Source organism: Sinocyclocheilus anshuiensis, unplaced genomic scaffold (genome assembly GCF_001515605.1).
Source record: "Sinocyclocheilus anshuiensis isolate Anshui unplaced genomic scaffold, SAMN03320099.WGS_v1.1 scaffold1255, whole genome shotgun sequence".
Classification (NCBI taxonomy): domain Eukaryota; kingdom Metazoa; phylum Chordata; class Actinopteri; order Cypriniformes; family Cyprinidae; genus Sinocyclocheilus; species Sinocyclocheilus anshuiensis.
In genome coordinates this window covers 61003-80919 of record NW_015540914.1, presented here as the reverse complement: position 1 = coordinate 80919, position 19917 = coordinate 61003, and the positions used below count along the sequence as shown (strand labels likewise).

Sequence of the window (19917 nt, the reverse complement as noted above, 5' to 3'; positions counted from 1 at the left end):
ATTTAGTTATGGCCCACTGCAAAAACAAAAACGCATAATGTGAATCATAGCACCCAGATTTTCCAGAAGTTGTAATGGGGTGGATGTCGTGGGATTTGGATCTAGAAGGTAGTTTCTTAGTAAAAGACGTCCGCTTTCCCGACACAAGAAGTTTATGACCCCACAAAAGCAACACTGAACTCATGGTGACCTCAGATGTGATAACTCATGCGAAAATACACCAAGTATGAACAAATACTCGGGTTTCAATGCCTCCTCCCCACTCATTTTCACCGTTATTATGCTGGAGAGGGAGGCAGTGTGTGTTTGTGAACATGCGAGAGAGAGCATAGAGCCCTTTTGTCATGCTTGCTTTTACGTTCGACTGCTTATTGGAAACTCTTATCAACCTTTGTGGACCGTGTTTTGATTGGCAGGATGTCTTTGGTGCGGGAGTGATCTTTTGCCCTGTCTGACCCTTTACAGCTATTGAAACTTATTGGCTGCCAACATTAGTCTTTTTTTTCCTCTCTAATGTTCCTTTCATTTTATTAGATTGATTTCCTTGATTGTACATGTAATAGCATTTGTTTGTCATTGATTTAATCTGCAATAACATTTTATTGTCAATTTGTCAAGTTAGCTTCGTGTGTTTGTAGACCGCAACATTCATTCTTTTTTTTTCATTGTTATTTCCTATTACTGCCAGAATTATATTTAGCTCCCAGATGAACTGATAACAGATATTGAAATCCGGATTATGACATAATATCTCTCTCTTTCTCTGTCTGCAGCTGAGCATCTACTAAGAGCAGCCAACGGCAGCCGTCCTGCTTCAGCGCTTCAGAGAGTCTCAAACATGGACACATCAAAGACTATCACAGGTGAAGCTTAGACCTATTTAAAATCAAACTAATACAGACACTATGCTTATAATAAACACTCAACTAATGCACTCAGTCAGTGATGTAATGTTTTATTCATAAATATAAAGAGATTTTTTTTTGAAAGACGTTAACTTTTATCCAGCAAGAATGCATTAAGTTGATCAAAAGTGAAAGTAAAGACATTTATAATGCCACAAAAGATTTCTGTTTCAAATAAATGCTGTTCTTTTGAAATCTCTATTCATCACTGAATTCTGAAAAAAAAAAATCATCACATTTTCCTCAAAAATATTAAGCAGCACAACTGTTTTAAAAATAAGAATAATAATGTGATAATAATAGGAAATGTTTCTTGAGCAGCAAATCAGCATATAAGAATGGTTTCTGAAGGATCATGTGACACTGAAGACTGGAATAATGATGCTGTAAATTAAGCTTTGCCATCACAGAAATAAAATACATTTTAAAATATACTGAAATCGAGACACTTACTTTAAAATGTAATAAAGTTTCACAATATTACAGATTTTACTGTATGTTTGATCAAATAAATGCCGCCTTGGTGAACAAAATAGAACTTCTTTGAAAAACATTGAAAAAAATTCTTGCGGACTCCAAACTTTTGGACAGGTGTGTACATTCGGTGCTCTGACAACAATTCAGTTACATTATCATTTTTTAATAAATGGTACAATGTATCATAACGTCTGAAATGTCATAGTTTGATTCAATTTAATTATTTTGGCACACAACACATTGGATTTTTATAACTTATACATTGTTACAGAAAATCTAATACGTTCTTAAATTTCACAATTGATGAATGTGACTTTTAATGTCTTTTTATAACGGCTGTGAATTTGATTATTTTCCCGTTAATGTAAACTAAAAGAATAGGAATGCTGTTACCCAAAAGATAATCAAACTTTTTCTCTCTCCACTGTTTAGTGTCTCGGAGAAGCAGTGAAGAGGCGAAGAGGGATATCAGTGCTCCTGATGGAGGCCCAGCTTCCTCTCTGATAGCCATGGGTTCTGCTGCACCTCCTCTCTCCCTGTCCTCTTCCTCTTCCCCCACAGCCTCCGTCAACCCCACAGCACGCAGCCGCCTTCGGTACGCACCTGCCCTACAACTGACTAACCTACACATATGCTGTATCATACACATTTTTGTTTTGATTCTCATATAAATGTCACAGCCATCAATGAACATGCACCTTGACCAGTTCAAGATATTCCATGATATGAATCTAAAATGCTGGAATGCTTTCGCTGAGTTGATAACACGATTGCTAAAATAGTCATTTTTTGGTTTGTTTATCCGTGTAGAGAGGAGCGAAAAGACCCTCTGTCAGCTTTGGCTCGTGAATATGGTGGTTCTAAAAGAAATGCACTGCTGAGGTGGTGTCAGAAGAAAACCGAGGGTTATCAGGTTTGTATTATGACATGTAAATTAGAAGCAGAAATGTATATTATATTAATTTATTTGTTAAAAATCTTATATTTAAAAATATATACCGGTACTTAGATTTACCTATATACTTATTTAATATATATGATAATTAAAATAATTAATATATACCATAAAAAGCACATTGCTAGATTATTTTGATTTTGATTCTGAAGATTTTTTTTTTATATTATATTTTTATATATCAGCTAATGGTGATGTTGTTGTGTTCTTCCAATGTCCTCTCACTATTATTTTGTAGCTGCTGTCAGTTTCATATCGGAACTTTTGATCACTTGGACTGTCTTGGAAGTTTTAGTCTTGCCGAATCTCAGATGTCATCTTTGTCCACAGAATAATAGCTGTAATGCTGGCCCATGTCATACCTGTTATATCCATCTTTTTTCCCCCTGTCAGATTTCAGTGAAAAGCTCTTTTCTACTTTTTAAACAAGGTCTATCTCTTCCAGAAAAGCTTGTGTGGTTGTCATAGTCACTGTTTATCAAGATCCTCACCAGGAAGTCCGCTGGATTTCTCTGGCACTTTAAATGGCACTTACTTGACGCAAAACAGGGTCGTCAGCAGCATTTCTGGGAACAAATTTGTTGAATTTGCATCATCAGGGCATTTTTATTTAGAAATGACTACATTTTTCTTATGCAACATAAAGTCTCCAATAAATCTTTTATTGATTTGTGAATGGATTTTTTTTCTCCATTTTTAAAATACATCATCCTCAGTAGTTTTCCGATACACAGTGTGAAAATTCAAATGCATTATAAACAAATGCAGCTTAATGTTGCAGGTGCCTTGCTTGTTTGCACATATTTTAAGAAGTAGAGTAAACATGAGTTTTTTTTCTCATGTGTCTGGTCGTCTTAACCACCAAGACTTAACCCACATGTGAAACTATGAGCTGTGATCACAACTGATGGTTATCAAAGGGGAATGGAAGAGAAATGGCTTGATGCTTTTGTATTAGATTCAAGCATCAAAATAATATAGAAACAAAAAAAGCCACTTTATTCCTTTCAGCACTATCTGGTCATCCCTAAATAAGGATGTCTGGGAGGCTGAAGTCTCTCTGCCACACATTACGGTGAAAAGTGGAAGTCAAAACATTGTGGACATTTGTAGAAATGGATCTGAAACATATTATTTTGCTCTTTAGCGCACAAAAGAGGTTGTGGGAGAAGCTATGAACAGGAAATCTGCTTTATTTTACACCACAGGAAGATGAGTACATTTTGCATTGTGGGGTTATGTTCCATTGAATGTGCCACACTGAATTGCACACATTTCATGACTTAAACCTGGTGTATCATGTTGAAACCCTCTCTAATGTGGTTTTAAATGTACTGCAGTTTTATTTTCATAATATTGCATTTTTCGTTATTGCTAATGCAAAGTCTAGGAGGCTTATATGAAGTCTGTCATGTCTGTTTGTTACACAGAACATCGACATTACCAACTTTAGCAGCAGCTGGAATGATGGATTGGCTTTCTGCGCTGTCCTTCACACGTACCTGCCTGCTCATATACCCTATCAAGAGCTCAACAGTCAGGACAAAGCAAGTACACTACTGAGTTCTGCATAATGATCATGCCATATAACACTAATGGGAGAATAATTCATATTCAGTGGCACCAAAAGGTATTTAGACAGTTAAAACACACTTCAAAAAACTTTCATCATATAGAATATCATTGCATAAATAACAATCAAAACCAAGTGGCATTTACTTTAACAATTTTTCAAGTCTGAGAGTTTTTTTTTGTTTTTTTTTTTTAGGTTAATCTTGGTTTAATAGTTGTCGTTAATCTCACAACTATTTATTTGTGTTTTCAGAGACGAAATTTCAGCCTGGCCTTCCAAGCAGCAGAAAGTGTGGGAATCAAGTCCACTCTGGTAAGAGGTTTTAAATAGGTATTTTGCATTAGCTTGATCACAACAGCTCATTCAGGCCAGCTGATGCAGTAAGTCTGTAGTTTGCACACAAATAGGCACGTTCAGGAGCTCCGGTTTGCTCCAAACAACATGCACAAAGACCTAATGCAGATCTAAGGCACTCTTATTAATCATTGAGTTAGGAATATTTCTGTCATCCACTCCCATCCTGTAAGCTGACAGCAGGTGAAAAGCTGGAAACACTTAATTATCAGCCAGCAGTATGTACTTATAGCACAATTGTTTCTTCTCTATTGTGAACTACTTAAACAATAAGTTCAGCATGCACATACTGAAAGCACCTCTGAAGCTCTTGAGAATCTAAGCAGCTCCTATAGCAAGTCATAGAAATGAATCTAATATTAAAAATCATTGCACAGTTGTGGACATTTCCGCGAAGAATATAAATTTTTCATGTTATGTTTTGCCCAGAAATGTTTTGCCTAGAATTTGATAGATAATCAGTGACTAGATTGTTTGTTTTTGTGTGTGTGTGTGTGTGTGTGCTAGTAATACACTACAGTTCAAATGTTGTTGTTGTTGTTTTTTTTAAGTCTCGTGCTCACTAAGGCTGCATCTTCAGTTTTTTGATCAAAAATACAGTGAAAATGATAATATTGTCATTTAAAATATTACTACAATTTAAAACTGTTTTTATTGTAATATATTTTCAAATGTATTTCTATGATAGCAAAGCTAAAATTTCAGTCTTCAGTGTCACATGATCTTTCTGAAATCATTCTAATATGCTGATTTGCTGCCCAGGAAGCATTTCCTTTTATTATTGATGTTCAAAAGAACAGAATTTATTAAAAATAGAAATTGTTATTGTTACTTTTAATCAATTGCTGAATTCCTTGCTGAATAAAATTATTCATTCAAAAAAAAAAAACAAAAAAAAAACTTTTCAACCCCAAACGTTTGAATGGAAGTGTATTAAAATTACATAAATCTCTATAAAATTATTTGTAAAAATTTTAGTTAATAAGTGATATAATGCACCTCCCTCAAACACACTTTAATTTTCACTCTCTTTCTCTTTCAGGACATCAATGACATGGTCCATACAGAAAGACCAGACTGGCAGAGTGTTATGACTTACGTCACCTCTATCTACAAGTATTTTGAGACCTGAGCACATGTACTTTTATAAATTGTCAAACCAATGCAACAGATTATCACCAACTAACCTGAGTGCAACATCCCACCATATCATCTAAGCCTAATCCTAGCACAAAGTCATATTAAACTGATCACAGTTCAGTTAGCATATGCTGATATGGCATCGATATGTCAAAGAAAATCCTCTACAGTGGAGCCACTAATGCAGAATCCGTTTGCCTTGATAATGCTTCAACTCACTGTCGAGTGACTAACACTACAGACTACAGCTAGTTACTAATTCTTAGTGCGGCTGATCGGAGACTGAGTCTTAAGGAACAGCGTGGACCCGCTTGCAACCCCGTGCCTTTCACCACCCTGAGTTCTTGCTTCCAGACGGGCATTTGGAGCAAGTTCTTCACCTTAATTCACAGCCGTGCAACAATGGAGCTCGAGGCGTGCGAATTGCTCAAAGCAGTGCCTAATTGAAACACTTCATTGGAGAAGCACTTCAGAGAATTGTACACTAATAGGAGTTATTCACTATAGCACACAGTCAGTGGTTAAACTTTTTTTTTTTTTTTTTACAGGACTGTTTTAAAAGCTCATCGAGGGCACATTGTTACGACTGTGATGGATCTTGGCTTGAAATACTACATATTAAATAGGGAGGTCAGCAATAAGCTTATGTAACCCATTGAGCCATTTCATATGACATTAGTGCTGCTTACCAACAATATGATACTGTAGTAAACACTACATTCAGATTAGCAGCACATGTGCATGTACTGTCCAGTGTATTAGTCTGAAATAGTATACCAAAAATGAAATGTCACGATGTCTTTTTGTTTGTAAGCTAACTTCCTTCTGTACTAATCAAATGGTATGTTCTTTCTCAGGATAAGAAAGTCTTATTGATATTTATCAAGATGAATAATCATATGCAATGCATAATGTGTTATGTACATTGCTCTACCAATACCTGCACATTTTATTGTTTGCAAAGCACAAAAATCATTTTACATTCACTAATTCAAAATGTAAACGAAGCTACATTCCAGTGCATTAATATGTATGTATGTGGAGAGTTTGAGAGTGTGAGAAAAAGGACAGTTGTCACGTATATCCTGTTTTCCAGCTGTGCTGAATTCAGGCATTGCTTTCTTTTCATGAGTTTGAAAGACTTTGACGTTTCCCACCTGTCTGCAAATAACACTTTAAAGGCAATATAAGACATAAAAATAAATAACACTAATGATAAAATAGGAATTTTTCATGAGCGCAATGAAAAAAATGTGAGGTATGTATCTTATTTTCGAAACCCTTTGATTCTTTTAATAGAGCATTTAATATTTCCATTCCTCAGGAAGCATTTCACATTGTTTGAAATAATTCCTATTCAAATTCCAGGGTGTGTAACTAGGCAGCCATTTTTAGCTCTCGAACATCTGAAAGTCAAATCTTATGGCGCTATTTTAATGACAAATGTCGAGAGCGCATTATTGTAGCGCGAAAGCACATTAATACAATGCGCGAGCGCGAATCTCTCTGCTCGCGCGCGGATTTCCCTTGCTCTCGCACAAAACCGGACGCTCGCGCTCAGATACACGCTGCTCTCGCCCGGAGAGAGTGCGCACACTTAAAACGTGTCTCTCCTCTCACTCAAACTGTGTCCTGTGCACTCTCAAATCTCTGTGCTCATGCACTATAGATATTAATTATTTTCGCACCTGAATTAAACATCGTCAAAGGTTATCATTATGCACTTTTAAAAAGTAGTCTCAAAACAGATTTGTGCAGGGTCTTTCCTTGATTTTTTATTGTTATATTTTTGTTTTAACAAACTGGTTATTGTAGCTACTTTGTTTTACTATATCTCTTTTATCTTTGTATTTTGATCTTTTCTGCAAATGCACTTATGCATCTCTGTAAAGTAGGCTACTTTGTATACACTGTTTTAAAAGGTACTATATAAATAAAGCTTTGTGTATCTGAGCGCGAGCGTCCGGTTTTGTGCGAGAGCAAGGGAAATCCGCGCGCGAGCAGAGAGATTCGCGCTCGCGCATTGTATTAATGTGCTTTCGCGCTACAATAATGCGCTCTCGACATTTGTCATTAAAATAACGCCATAAAATCTGCAGTTTCCTTGGTAAGCGTTTAAGATTTATTCCAAACTGCATTACTGAGCTAATTTACCTTTGGACCACGATCACATAATAATTAAAAGTAAGTGTCAGAATAAAGCCTGACCAAATGTTTTGTTCATGAGCCTCACATCAGCTTCATTTACTAAACGAGGCATGTTGAGTTGACATGCGTTCTGTATGCGTGTTTAATGTGCTTCATCCAGCTTTCATTACATTAATATGAATGTAATACAGCTCCGTTGCTTTTTTGATTGTTAATAATTTACACCAGTTTTCAGTTCTTGAATGCTGAACATACTTTTGCTGCCATTTGTTTAGTTTTTTTTATCATTATGAGTGTGTTATCTTTATAAAATCAAGGGTAAAATGATTTCCTTTTTTATGAATAAATGTGAAGAGCAATCAATATGCTGTTCCTCCTAAATGAATCGGTCATGAGGTGTATAAATATTTATTTTAGTTTATTTAGTTATCTTTTTCTTTGCATTTTAGTTTAGCAGACTATGTAATTCTCCAGAGTTCTGCAACATTGGGAAATCCCTTTTTGGCTTTCATTTTTTTTAAAGATTGATGAATTGGTTTATGAATCAGTGAACAACTTGTATTATATAGAAATAACGAAAATGAGGTTTTAATTAATACCCAGCCCTTTTCCGGACTGGAAATTCAAGTAATGTAATGAATCGTGGATGCCCTCCCATTTGGCTGGAAGGCTTTTCTAATCTTTGTCCTAAACACATTTAACCGGTCGTTTAAAATCAGCAAAAGGTCTGAAGAAAGGAGACGGTGGATGTTTACGAGTTAAGCTCTTGTTCTTATTGTTGTGAAGGATGGGTGTTGTGCAGCATGATTTATATATATATATATATTGTATATTAAATTCACGTTTTCAGCGCAAACTAGCAGTGCCATACACGGCAAGCTAATTCAGCATTTATTCCTTAAAACGAACTAACGTTACTAGCCTAGGCCTATCTATTTTGTTACTATTAATATTTTTAAACTAGTGTTTTTATTTTATTTTTATTTTCTAGTTAGTAGTATGACATCTTTTAAAATTTCACCGCTATTCACTAGTAGCCTAACGTTACTTATTTCAGTAGTGACTAATATATATTTAATTAGGTGTTTTTTCATTACATAGGCTACCATTATTTAATTTACTTCTAGTCACTAGTTACCTATTCCGGTTTTACTACTTGTTAGACACTATTAGACTAGATATTTATGTGTATTCCAATTGTTAATAGTGTCATTTGTAAATTAACTACACATCCCACTGTTTCCTGAAGTAAGCAGGAAAATCGTCCAAAAGTTAACACCCAGCATCAAACACCAGCAAGCTATCTATGTGTCCACACTATGTAGTGTTAATATTATGCTTTTAAATGAGTTAGCTTTATGTTGATTCAGCTCTCTATATTGTTAAAAGTTAACCATACTGTAGCCTACATTTAACATTTTTATTTTAGACATTGTATGTTTCTTGTATTTCACTGATATCAATTGGTGTAGATGTTAGATACTGTACTCCGGTCTGATAAATAGGTAGTATGCAATAAATAAGCACTAGTAAACCTGCAATAGATATTATTAGCTATTGTTGATAGTTAATAGTTGAAATCTGAACAGCTCAAATAATACAATGGCAAAAATTACAAAAATTTGTTACCACTAACAATGGAATAGTGACTAACAGCAAAACACTAATTAATGCATGATTACTAGTGAAATCAAAAACAATACTAGTCACTATTTGATTACTGATGCATATTTATAGATACCATTTAGTTTAATAAATGTCAAACCTTTTCCAAGCTTGCCATAGCTGTGTGCCTCTGTATAAAGCATCTTCTGTACAGTGTAGATGTGTTCGAAGTGTTTTTTACAGCTACTTTTTGTAGATACCTGTGTAGTTGTATGAATATTTCAGTGGTTTAGCAAAATGGAGCCCGTTTAATATTTATTATGATTTTTTTTTTATATGCCTTAAGGGGTTTACAATTCTTGCTGATGCTGGGGAACTGGAGAGGAAATAGTGCAGCTTTTCATATCTTAAGGGTAGTGTTTTGATTTTACTTTTTATATATATATATATATATATAGCACTTTTTTTACATTAAACATATTTTCTATGTCTGTCTTGAGCCACATTTTGCCTTTAACTTCATAACAGCAAATAAATCACAGAATGTAAGAATCAAAACAGACTTTCAGCTGAAAAATGAAAATGAATCATTTTTCATTTTATGAGCCTATCAAATCGGCTGATGTAATAGGAGAGTAAATCAGCTATAAAACCATCATTCACACGCAGCTGAAGAACAGTACATCTGTTTGTTCTGAGCCGGCCCTGCTGTTTCATCTGCAGTGTTTGAATTGGTTTGCTATCAAACCATGATATTTTGGGTTTGATTTAGTTAGGGATGTCAGCCTTATGAGGAATGATCCGGATTCTCAGCCAGATACAGTTTGAGACTGTGCTAAATGATGGATGAATGTAGACGATGATCTTTTCCATCATCCATCCACAAGGGTCCACTGTTGAGTGTGGCGTTGGCACAGGTTGTCACAAGCTGTCTAGTAGCTTAAACATTGTCTTCTTTTAAACACAAGGCACTGAAACCAGAAGACTGCTTTGGGAAACTGATCAAAGGGTTCATCCAGTGTTGTGGAGACCTGTTTCTCTGTTGTCCCATTGTCATCCCCTAAACTCTCACAGATCCATATCAATGGCTGTGAGTCTGGGCGTCAGGATCTACTTGTTTATTATGTTTTCTCTCCTGTTTGCTACAATCTTTTTCATCTCCCCCACTTTCATTTCTTGTTTATGACAGTCACCTATAGAAGAACCTAGCTGGATAGAGAAATCATACTGTAGAGTTGGAGTGGCAGGGAAGACAAGAAGCCAGGTTCTATTCACATTCTTTTCATTTTTGTTCTTTTTTCCCCCAGGCAGAATCTTGTTTTAAGAAATTAAGCTGGGACTGAACACTGTCAGGATGTCAGGAGACATTGTGTTGCAAACACTCTACTGCATGTTAAAGACCCCGTGTGGTTTTTAGTCCTTGTATTGAGGTCATCTGTATAATAATGTACTCCTAAAAGTTCACAAACAATAATGATAATAATAAATCAAATAAAATATATATATTTCTCTTCCAGAAATAATAATAATAAACAAAACATTTATGACTTATCTTGTACGCAGGGGTGCACCAGATTAGTATTATTTTTTTTAATCTAGAATGAGAATATCCCTCCCCCCATACTTCATTCCACCTGTAAATGTCTAACAATAGCAATATATAATATATAAATTATAATTAAAAATGCTATTAATAATAATAATAATTACAGTTTTATAAATTAAGGTTTATATTCTTTTGATTTGTAATGGGCAAATATATATTTGAAAAAAAAACAAAAACAGAACAGCTGTTTTCTCATGTCTTCCAGAGGTGGGTAACCTCAGTGAGCGTCTCTGCAGCACTCCAGGGTAAATAGCTAGAATGACTTTCCATATAAACACTAAAACAAAAGGAAAGAGCTTCTGGCCATCACTACTGGTGTGTCTGGTAAATGTAATAAAGAATATCCACTTAAGGTTTCCTTTGTTTTCTCATATGTTTTTCAAAGTATTAGCTTGCCATTTGTATTTACAAGAAAGGGCTTTGCGTCTGGAAAAGCTCAATATTCTGCTGTTATGTTACACATTTTGCTGCTTCTGTACACTCTGTATTGTTTACTTAAAACCCCATATTGCTATCAGTGTCAACAATAACTAACTCTTAAAATGGTTGACTAATCTCTTTTTTCCTCAGGTCAACCATCAACCTTATTGCCATCAATCATATGATGAAATGTTGGAGCATGAAGCATTTCTCAATCATGTACGATTAAAAAAAAATGAATTTTAGAATTTGTATATAAAACAAAGAATCGTGGAGTATGTTTTACAAGAAAATGCTATTTAAGTCATTCTGCTTCAAAAATGTCATGTTTAATTCAATGTGTTACTTGCCATTTCTTTGTAATTAATTATGAAATGAATTGTGTTCATTTTTTTTTTAGTGAAAATTGTTTCTACACCAAATGTTTTTCAGTCTAAAATTCTACAATTATTACTTTATCGCTTTTTATCCAGTCCTTCTCTTCAGAGGCTTGTTTCCCAGTTGATAACATCATTTCCTTTCTTCTTTCTCCAGAGAATGCAGTGGAATACTAAATGTTATAGAAAGACGGGCAAGCAACACATGGAATGAGGACTGGATCATCACATCTAACAACATGACATGGGGTCAAAATGGATTTTAAAATGTACATTCATTTTATTTATTTAATACCGAATCTCTCTGAAAAGTTTGAGGAGAAATGTCTGTAGATACTTTTTAAAATATTTACAAAGTTCTCCTTTTTACTTGGCGATTCAACAATCTGGAACATTTTAAAGTAACATTCGATTATTGGTCTTCTGGTAAGGCTGATACTAAGCCTCGGTGAGGTGGCTGTTGCTTGGAGCTGCAGCTATGGACATTGAGGCGAGGCATCGTCCTTTCTCCCCAGCATCCTCACCATGCTGAACAATGACTTCGACGTGTTGTACATGATTCTGGAGCTGCTGATTGCCCTGCTCTCCATCCTGGGCAACGTGTTGGTCTGCTGGGCAGTGGGCCTCAACAGCAACCTCCAGAGCATCACCAACTTCTTTGTTGTTTCGCTGGCCGTGGCAGACATCGCAGTGGGTGTGCTGGCCATTCCCTTCTCTATTTTGATCAGCACTGGTTTCTGTGCCAATTTCTACGGTTGTCTGTTCATCGCCTGCTTCGTCCTAGTGCTCACCCAGAGCTCCATATTTAGTCTTCTGGCCATTGCCATCGACCGCTTCATTGCTATCAAGATCCCGCTAAGGTGAGTGAAGGGTGTTGCTGTCTTTGAACATTAATTGTTTCAGGGAGGTTGTTTCTCTGATTATTAATGGCATGTTTGTTGGCTCTGTTTATTATTACATTTTGTAGACTAATGTTTCAAATGTTTCACCTCTGTTAAATAGTTTTGGCACTAAAGAGAAACAGTTTTGACTACTTTTCTGAAAAGTTACCAAAACCCATTTAGACTAGCTAGCTAAGACCAGCAAATTAAGTTAGGCTGGCTTAAGAAGTTTTTTTTTCAACAAGGAAACCAGCTTGGACCAGTATATTGATTCATTCTGGTTCAAGTGTTTAGGTCTTCTGATGGTCAAGCTGATAAATGACTAAAACCAGACAAAAGACCAGCAAATTAAGTTAGGCTGGCTTAAGAAGTTTTTTTTTCAACAAGGAAACCAGCTTGGACCAGTATATTGATTCATTCTGGTTCAAGTGTTCAGGTCTTCTGATGGTCAAGCTGATAAATGACCAAAACCCCTCTAAAACCAGACAAAAGACCAGCAAATTAAGTTAGGCTGGCTTAAGATGTTTTTTTTTTTCAGCAAGGAAACCAGCCTGGAGATTCATGCTGGTCTTTTCAGGAATTAACCATGCATGACACTGTTCCCATTTGTCGGGACAAACCATGCCTTGAACAGCATTTCTTTTTTTTTAACACAGTATGTCCCAGTGATGGGACACACTGTGTCTTTCCAACAAGATTATTGACTATTTTGGGGTGAATATGATTTAAGAACATAGCAAGGTCTAAACTCTTGATTTTTAGGCTGTCTTTGAGCATAACCTCACATAAATCTGATTTACTCTGGAATGTTTTTGCTAATAGTTTGCACAGATTTCCTCACCAAGCATCCACTTCTGCTTTTTTGTCAGTCATAAATCCTTTATCAGATGCCAGTGGGTTTTTATTTTTCATTAACACTTTACACTTAATAATGAGACAATTAGCACTGTTCAGAATGAGCAGCTAACATGCTAATGGAGATTGAGGTAATGTTGGAATAATGTTTTGGAACGGTCAGTCCAGCTGGTTTCAATGAGATGTGTGATATAGACTGCGTGTGTGTCCACGTCCTGTCAGCAGGTTTTGGGTGGGGGACGGGGATGTTTTCTCTGTGGCTCACTGAACATCCACATCTGGAGAATGAGACAAATAGAGGCCAAGGAACTCAGTTGTTCTCCCACACTGGCCTGAAAAGAGACTCTGAAAATAGATTTCTGTTCCAAACACTGACATTTCTGAGCACATTCTTTCTTCTTAATTGCTCCAATGGGGGAATTTTCTGGAAATACTGTGAATGGATGCTAGGATCATTAGCAATGTGGTTGCATCAGGGTTGTTCTAATGTTCACACTGTATCCAAATTACCATAATTATGAGATTTTACTTTGAGTTATATTAGTATTCATTTCTATGATAAAAAAGTATTTGTGAAAGAAAGAAAGCCCACTAGTGTACAAAGAGTTTTTACATGCCATCATAATGGTCAAGTAAATGGAACCCAGTTTTAGACTTAAAGTAAAAAATTTAAATGTAATTATGAGATAAAGTTATGAATTATGAGATACATATGAGTTACATTGTGAGATATGAAGTCACAATTGAGATTGCAATTTTTTAATATATAGTCACAATTATAAAAACTAGATGCAATTGTGAGATATAAAATCGTAACTGGAAAATTCAAAGGCAGAACTGTGAGAACTAGTCGCAATTTTTGAGAAAAAATTGCAACTGTGAGATATAAAGTCAGAATTGTGAGAACTTGTTGCAATTATGAGAAATAAAATGCAACTGTAAGATATAAAGTCAGAAATGTGAGAACTATTTGCAAATAAAATCCAGAGAAATAAAATCGTAATTGTAAGATGTAAAGACAGAATTGTGAGATATAAAGGGCCACAATTATGAGAACTAGTCACAATTACATCAAATAAAATTGCAATTGTGAGAAATGGTCCCAATTATGAGATACACTTTGACAGACGCAAAAGGTTATTACTTATTGGAAACTCATAATTACATAATTCCAGCATGACGTGAGCACAGTTTTAAAGAGATGTCTAGGTTTACAGCCATGCTGTCATTTGCTTGCTTTTGTTAGTACTTTGGACCTTTTAGATGTGCAGTCTAGACAAACTGGAACAAACACTTATGGCTGGGGAATTTGAAAAACATGATTTTCTCTCTCTCTTTCTTCCAGATACAACAGCCTAGTAACCGGGCAGCGTGCCAGAGGCATCATAGCAATCTGCTGGGTTCTGTCGGTTATCATCGGTCTAACACCTATGCTAGGCTGGCACAAAGCCCGCTCAAAAGAGGCCCTCAACAGCACCTGCCTGCCCGGCATGATGAAGTGTTTGTTCGAGGAGGTGGTGGTCATGGACTACATGGTCTACTTCAACTTCTTCGCCTGCGTGCTGCTGCCTTTGCTCCTCATGCTGGCCATTTACCTGCGGATCTTCATGGCTGCGTGCCACCAACTCAAATGCATCGAGTCCAAGGCTGTGCCGTGTGAGCTCAAGTCCCGCTCCACCCTGCAGAAAGAGGTCCATGCCGCAAAATCTCTGGCGATCATCGTCGGCCTGTTTGCGGTTTGCTGGTTGCCGCTGCACATCATCAACTGTTTCACTCTGTTTTGTCCACAGTGTAAACGGCCGCCGGTTCTTATCATGTATCTGGCTATAATTCTCTCACACGCAAACTCAGTTGTGAACCCGTTCATTTACGCCTACCGCATACGTGAGTTCAGATACACCTTCCGGAAGATTGTGCGCTATCACATCTTGGGTAGACGAGAGCCTCTTCCTTGCAACGGGAGCACCCGTACCTCAGCCCGAACGAGTGTGGCGGATTCGCTTCGGTTTAAAGTCAACGGCCTGGTGCGGGACCTCTACACTGAACAGAGCAGCACCACCAGCAGCTGTGAAAGTGCCGAACCTGGCCACACGCACAGACCTGTTACCACAGAAAAACCCATATTAGACAATCAGCCTATGGAACTCACTAATTCTCACAGACACCCGGGACTGAGGCATCCAGAGTCGCCGCTCACTGGGAATAATGAAGGCGTTGCGTGCAGGAAGCATGCCGTATTTGACATTACGGATGGGAAGGATCCATCCTCGCCGCTTCACGTTAAATCAGCTCTGTACCTACAAACAGCCCACTGTGTTGAACTCACAGAGGTTTCCTGATAAATAATACACTCTGAATGATGGATTCTAATTATTTATTTGCTGCTTCGAAAAAAATGATGGGCTAAAATATGAAATACAAAGTACATATTTTTGCTTCTTTAAGGATTTGACATTGTTGTGGACCTGTAGCAGCTCAGAACTGAGTGTGTACAGTTTGGTATTGTTATGACTGTAATGATAATGTAAACATATTAAAGAGCATCAAAATTAAAATCATTTTTTTATGACTTTTTTTTTTCAATCTTAAGAATGTAAAAATTGTGAATTCTAAAAATCTCCTTTTCAGTTCATGAGTTGGAACTGGAATTGGTCACAGGATTTTGAATTGGAATTTCTTTAGTACAAAATAAATAAATAGTTTTATTAATTAATTACTTTGAGTAATTATTCATGTGTATTCACAGAAAATTAGAACAGTAAAACTGATTAGAGATATCTCTCTTAACTAAATTCAATGCTCTCAAAAACAATTAACACAGAAATGAAAAACTATTATTAATGAAAGCATGTTAATGAAAGTTAGTCAGCAAGACTGTATTTCATAAAGCTAGCATGTAGCATTGCAACTCATGCCATGTATTTTGGCTGCGTATTTGTAGGCTCTACGAAAGGTTTTAAGCAGTGTTACTCTTTGACTCTCTTCTTTCTATGAGACACTTTACACAAATAGGATAAATTTTTTGAGTCCCGTTATTTTTTTTTATTATTATTATATTAAGGGCACACATCCCTTGGTTTTTGTTTTGAGAACTATTAGATAAGTTATATATCATATAAATGTAGCCTAGCATAAAAGTAGCTAATTTTAAACACTGAATGCCTGTTCACTTAAAATAGTTATTTTAGCCTTGTTGACTGCAACTTTTCATAGTCACTGTGTTTAGACATAAAGTTGGTAAATGGGTTGCAAAATCTGCAAATCTCATAAAATGAACAGAAAATTGCATGTGGCTGACAATCAACATTTCCTGAAGGTTCAACACCTAATTTCACTGACTATTTGTTTACACTAAAATTACTTTTGCTGCCTTATTTTGTTCGCAATTGTGGAAAGTTTATTATCTAAATTAAACATCACTCTTTTGCAACAAGATATTGTAATGCTCTAGCAATGTTCATGAAACATTTGATTTCACATCAACCCATTGCTTGAGTTTTATGCCAGTTCTTTCTGCCTCATCATAGTATACAGCTACCTGCCCACAGCATGTAAATGCAGTCGCATACGTCATTCCCTTTGTTCTTCAGCTCTTCACCGAGCCTCCAACTGCGCGGGGCCCAGGGGCCCTCGTTTACCTTATGTCTTATATCTTACAGATATGCGTGGCACTAGGGACCAAAAACTTGTAGGCAACCCCCTCGACGGAGACCTCAGAAATGTCCTGTGCCATGGGTGGCCATATGCATCGGGTAAACCCACCGATGTAAGCCAATCCCGTGCTTTACAGAGGGCATGACAGGTGACAAAAGCATTTTGAATGTGTAATACCTTAAGTGCTTGTTCAACTGTCATGAATAGGGTGGAAAAACCCCTTTTCTTTAGGAGGAGGAAGTAATGGCTGAAAAACCCTCTTCCTCCATCTTCCCTTATGGCACCACCCGAAATGCCACCTTGCTGAGGAGAATGTACTCGGTTACTAACGTAACCTCGGTTCCCTGAGATACAGAACGAGTACTGCATCTGTTTAAGACGCTTTGGGGAAAAACTCCTTTTTCTCCGATGACTGAAGCCTTTTAATAACGCAGTGTAACTGCACGGCCATTGGTTCGTGCAGTGTATTCAAAACGAACCAATGGCTCGGCAGCGGAGCTAGAATCGGCGGGGTCATCTGGCTATATAAACGGCACATAGCGATAGGATCCTCAGGTTACTTCGACTGAAGCGACTACTGAGTCGTGCATACACAACAGTGTTCAGATCATCTTTTTTCCTGACAAAATCAATATAATGCAATATTTATATCTGCTGAATGTAAACTTTTCCATATTCCAAGCTTGCCTGCTACACTGGGGACATCACATGCATGTGTGAGTCGTGAAAATTATGAAAATAAATCGAGGAATTATTTGATTGTTGGATTTGAAATCAGCGGGGTTGAGGCATCAAAAGTAACTAAGTAACTAAGCTGTTTTATGAATGGTAACTGTAATATTATTACTGAAATCTTATTAGTAATTAGTTACACTACTAGTTACTGCAAAAAGTAATATTATTAAAGTAACTAAGTTACTAGTAACTAGTTACTGCCCAACACTGATCGGCAGGGAGGTTCTCATCACTTGTTTCAAACAGAACCCGCAAGCTTTGCAAGAGTGCTTGTGACCATAAACACCCACATGCCATAGGACGGGTTAGATCTTATGCTCAGACATTTCTCATGAAAAAGTATATTAGCCATTTCTTCGCTGTGCTAAACTCGAGCTAAAAACTTCTCTTTTATGCCTTTCTCTTCAACAAGAGTCACCACTGGGTTTTCTTGTGAATGTGGCGTGATGGTGTTAACAGCACGGTGAAGAGCTGAAGAACAAAAGGAATGACGTATGCGACTGCATTTATATGCTGTGGGCAGGTAGCCCCGCCCACGTCGTCATGCGTTATTGGCCTTTCAGGCTTGAATAAAGGTGTCTTCAGCAAATGGCGCAAGAGCGCGATATCCCATAGGCATGAGTTGTACTGAGTGAACCGACTAAATGGGAACATTGATTCATTCAGGAACAAAACACTCTACTGTGATGTTGCGGCTGTGTTTGAAACAGACAAAGGAAGAACAGACAAAGAAACAGGCAATATTCTGTAATTTACTCAAAAACTAATGTTTATTGAACAGTTGTATATATTAAGCACTATTGCTCATAATATTGCTTAAATATTTGATATAAAACTATAGGTAAACAACTTGGCCAAGTGTGTGATATAGCTTAAGTGCAGGCTATAAAATGATTTGCTATTTTCCTTCCAAAGAAGGAGTCTCCAGACATGGAGACATGAAGTGGTCATCCCGGGAGAGTCCCTCTCTTGGGCAGCTGTGCTCGATCACACGCTGAAGGGTCTTATGAATCCTAACATTGTATCTTTCCCAGCCTGTTCCCCAAGTCCCAAAAGATTCCAGGTTAAAGGGTGCACTAGTGCATCTCAAGAGATTTCTAGAGTATTTTAGGGTAGCATTATCATTCTTCTGAACCGTGCTCCACATATGATATAGATACAAGAGACATGCAAATGTAGATATAGAGGGTAGCTTTACTTCAAACACGCTTGATTCAGATTGAATCGCTTGCAGGCAGACTACTGTTTTACCAATTCGATTTGAACTGAATCAGTTTTACACGCTCAAAAACTGAAAAGCTGAAAAGCTCCTGAGGATTTTACACAGAGTTTTACACACACAAAAAAAAAACTTTCACAGTTATCCAGCTCAAATTATTCCAAACAAAAGCTCATTGTGTGTTGACACAAAAGGATGTTAAATGAACCTGTGTTTCTCATCTGAATATGCAGCATTCACTCCCATCTTCCTAATGAACTCTGATTATGACTTCTGGGCTCGTCTCCATGTCTGCCAGCGGAGCTTTTGGATCATCTTATCAACAATAGCAATTTGTACCTCAGATATAGAATAGTCCTGCTGCAATAACTATTTAGATATAACAGGAATAAATTACATTATTAAATTTATTAAAATAGAAAACAGTTATTTTAAATTGTAATATTATTTCACAATATTAAGTTTTAACCTTTTTTGTAAACAAATGAATGCTGCCTTGGTGAGCGTGAGAGACTTCTTTCAAAACCACTAAAACATTGTGTTTATTCCAAACTTTTGTAGTGTATACTAGTAGTGTATACAGTATATGTGTATATATAAAACATAGTAACCCTTGGCACACATCTATGTTTTATTGAGCTAAGCAAACAGGCTGATTGGTCTAATCTGTGACATAAAGGTCATAGAGGGCTTCATATCACAGCTAGATTTGTGGAAAATACCTGTTGATGAAGCTGATGATGTTTACACACTGATAACATTTTTTTTTCCTTGAAAGCAAAGTTGAGTATAATAGGAATCTGAGTTTATGACTGCTCAAGCCTATGTTGTCATGGAGTTGCTGTCTGTGTCTCATCGGCTGTTATTCTGGCTAGATTTACAGGATTGTGAATCAGCAATGGTGCTATAAAACAGTGGTTCTCAACCAGACGACTAGGGCTCCTCAGCTCCCAATTAAGGGGGCCTCAAGATGACAAAAAATATATTTTAATTATAATTTTAATTAATTTTAC

The 19917-nt window shown here is 36.7% G+C and overlaps 2 protein-coding genes across 6 annotated transcripts in view; both read left to right on the top strand.

The window, feature by feature from the left end:
* LOC107689269 (cytospin-A-like) overlaps positions 1 to 6159 on the top strand; it is a 30077-nt gene extending 23918 nt beyond the window's left edge. For 4 of the 5 annotated variants that reach the window (XM_016487211.1, XM_016487212.1, XM_016487210.1 and 1 more), the window contains exons 12-17: positions 774 to 863; positions 1815 to 1977; positions 2193 to 2295; positions 3768 to 3884; positions 4163 to 4222; positions 5307 to 6159. In XM_016487211.1, the coding sequence (XP_016342697.1) occupies positions 774 to 863; positions 1815 to 1977; positions 2193 to 2295; positions 3768 to 3884; positions 4163 to 4222; positions 5307 to 5396 (623 nt within the window). In that variant the 3' untranslated portion in view covers positions 5397 to 6159. Of the gene's footprint in view, positions 1 to 773; positions 864 to 1814; positions 1978 to 2192; positions 2296 to 2575; positions 2866 to 3767; positions 3885 to 4162; positions 4223 to 5306 lie in introns of those variants that run through there. The other variant, XM_016487213.1, reaches the window with a different exon arrangement.
* A 5565-nt stretch (positions 6160 to 11724) lies between these two features.
* Positions 11725 to 15833, top strand: LOC107689287 (adenosine receptor A2b-like). Its single transcript, XM_016487230.1, has 2 exons — positions 11725 to 12420; positions 14642 to 15833. Exons 1-2 carry the CDS (start codon positions 12086 to 12088, stop codon positions 15633 to 15635), a joined length of 1329 nt encoding a protein of 442 aa, XP_016342716.1. The 5' UTR covers positions 11725 to 12085; the 3' UTR covers positions 15636 to 15833.
* Positions 15834 to 19917: the final 4084 nt, after the last annotated feature.

Excerpts from the sequence above, each read along its gene's own strand:
- LOC107689287 (XM_016487230.1), top strand. The coding sequence starts at position 12,086 with ATGCTGAACAATGACTTCGACGTGTTGTACATGATTCTGGAGCTGCTG. Across the intron at positions 12,421-14,641 it reads GCTATCAAGATCCCGCTAAG|ATACAACAGCCTAGTAACCG; the intron begins GTGAGTGAAGGG and ends TCTTTCTTCCAG.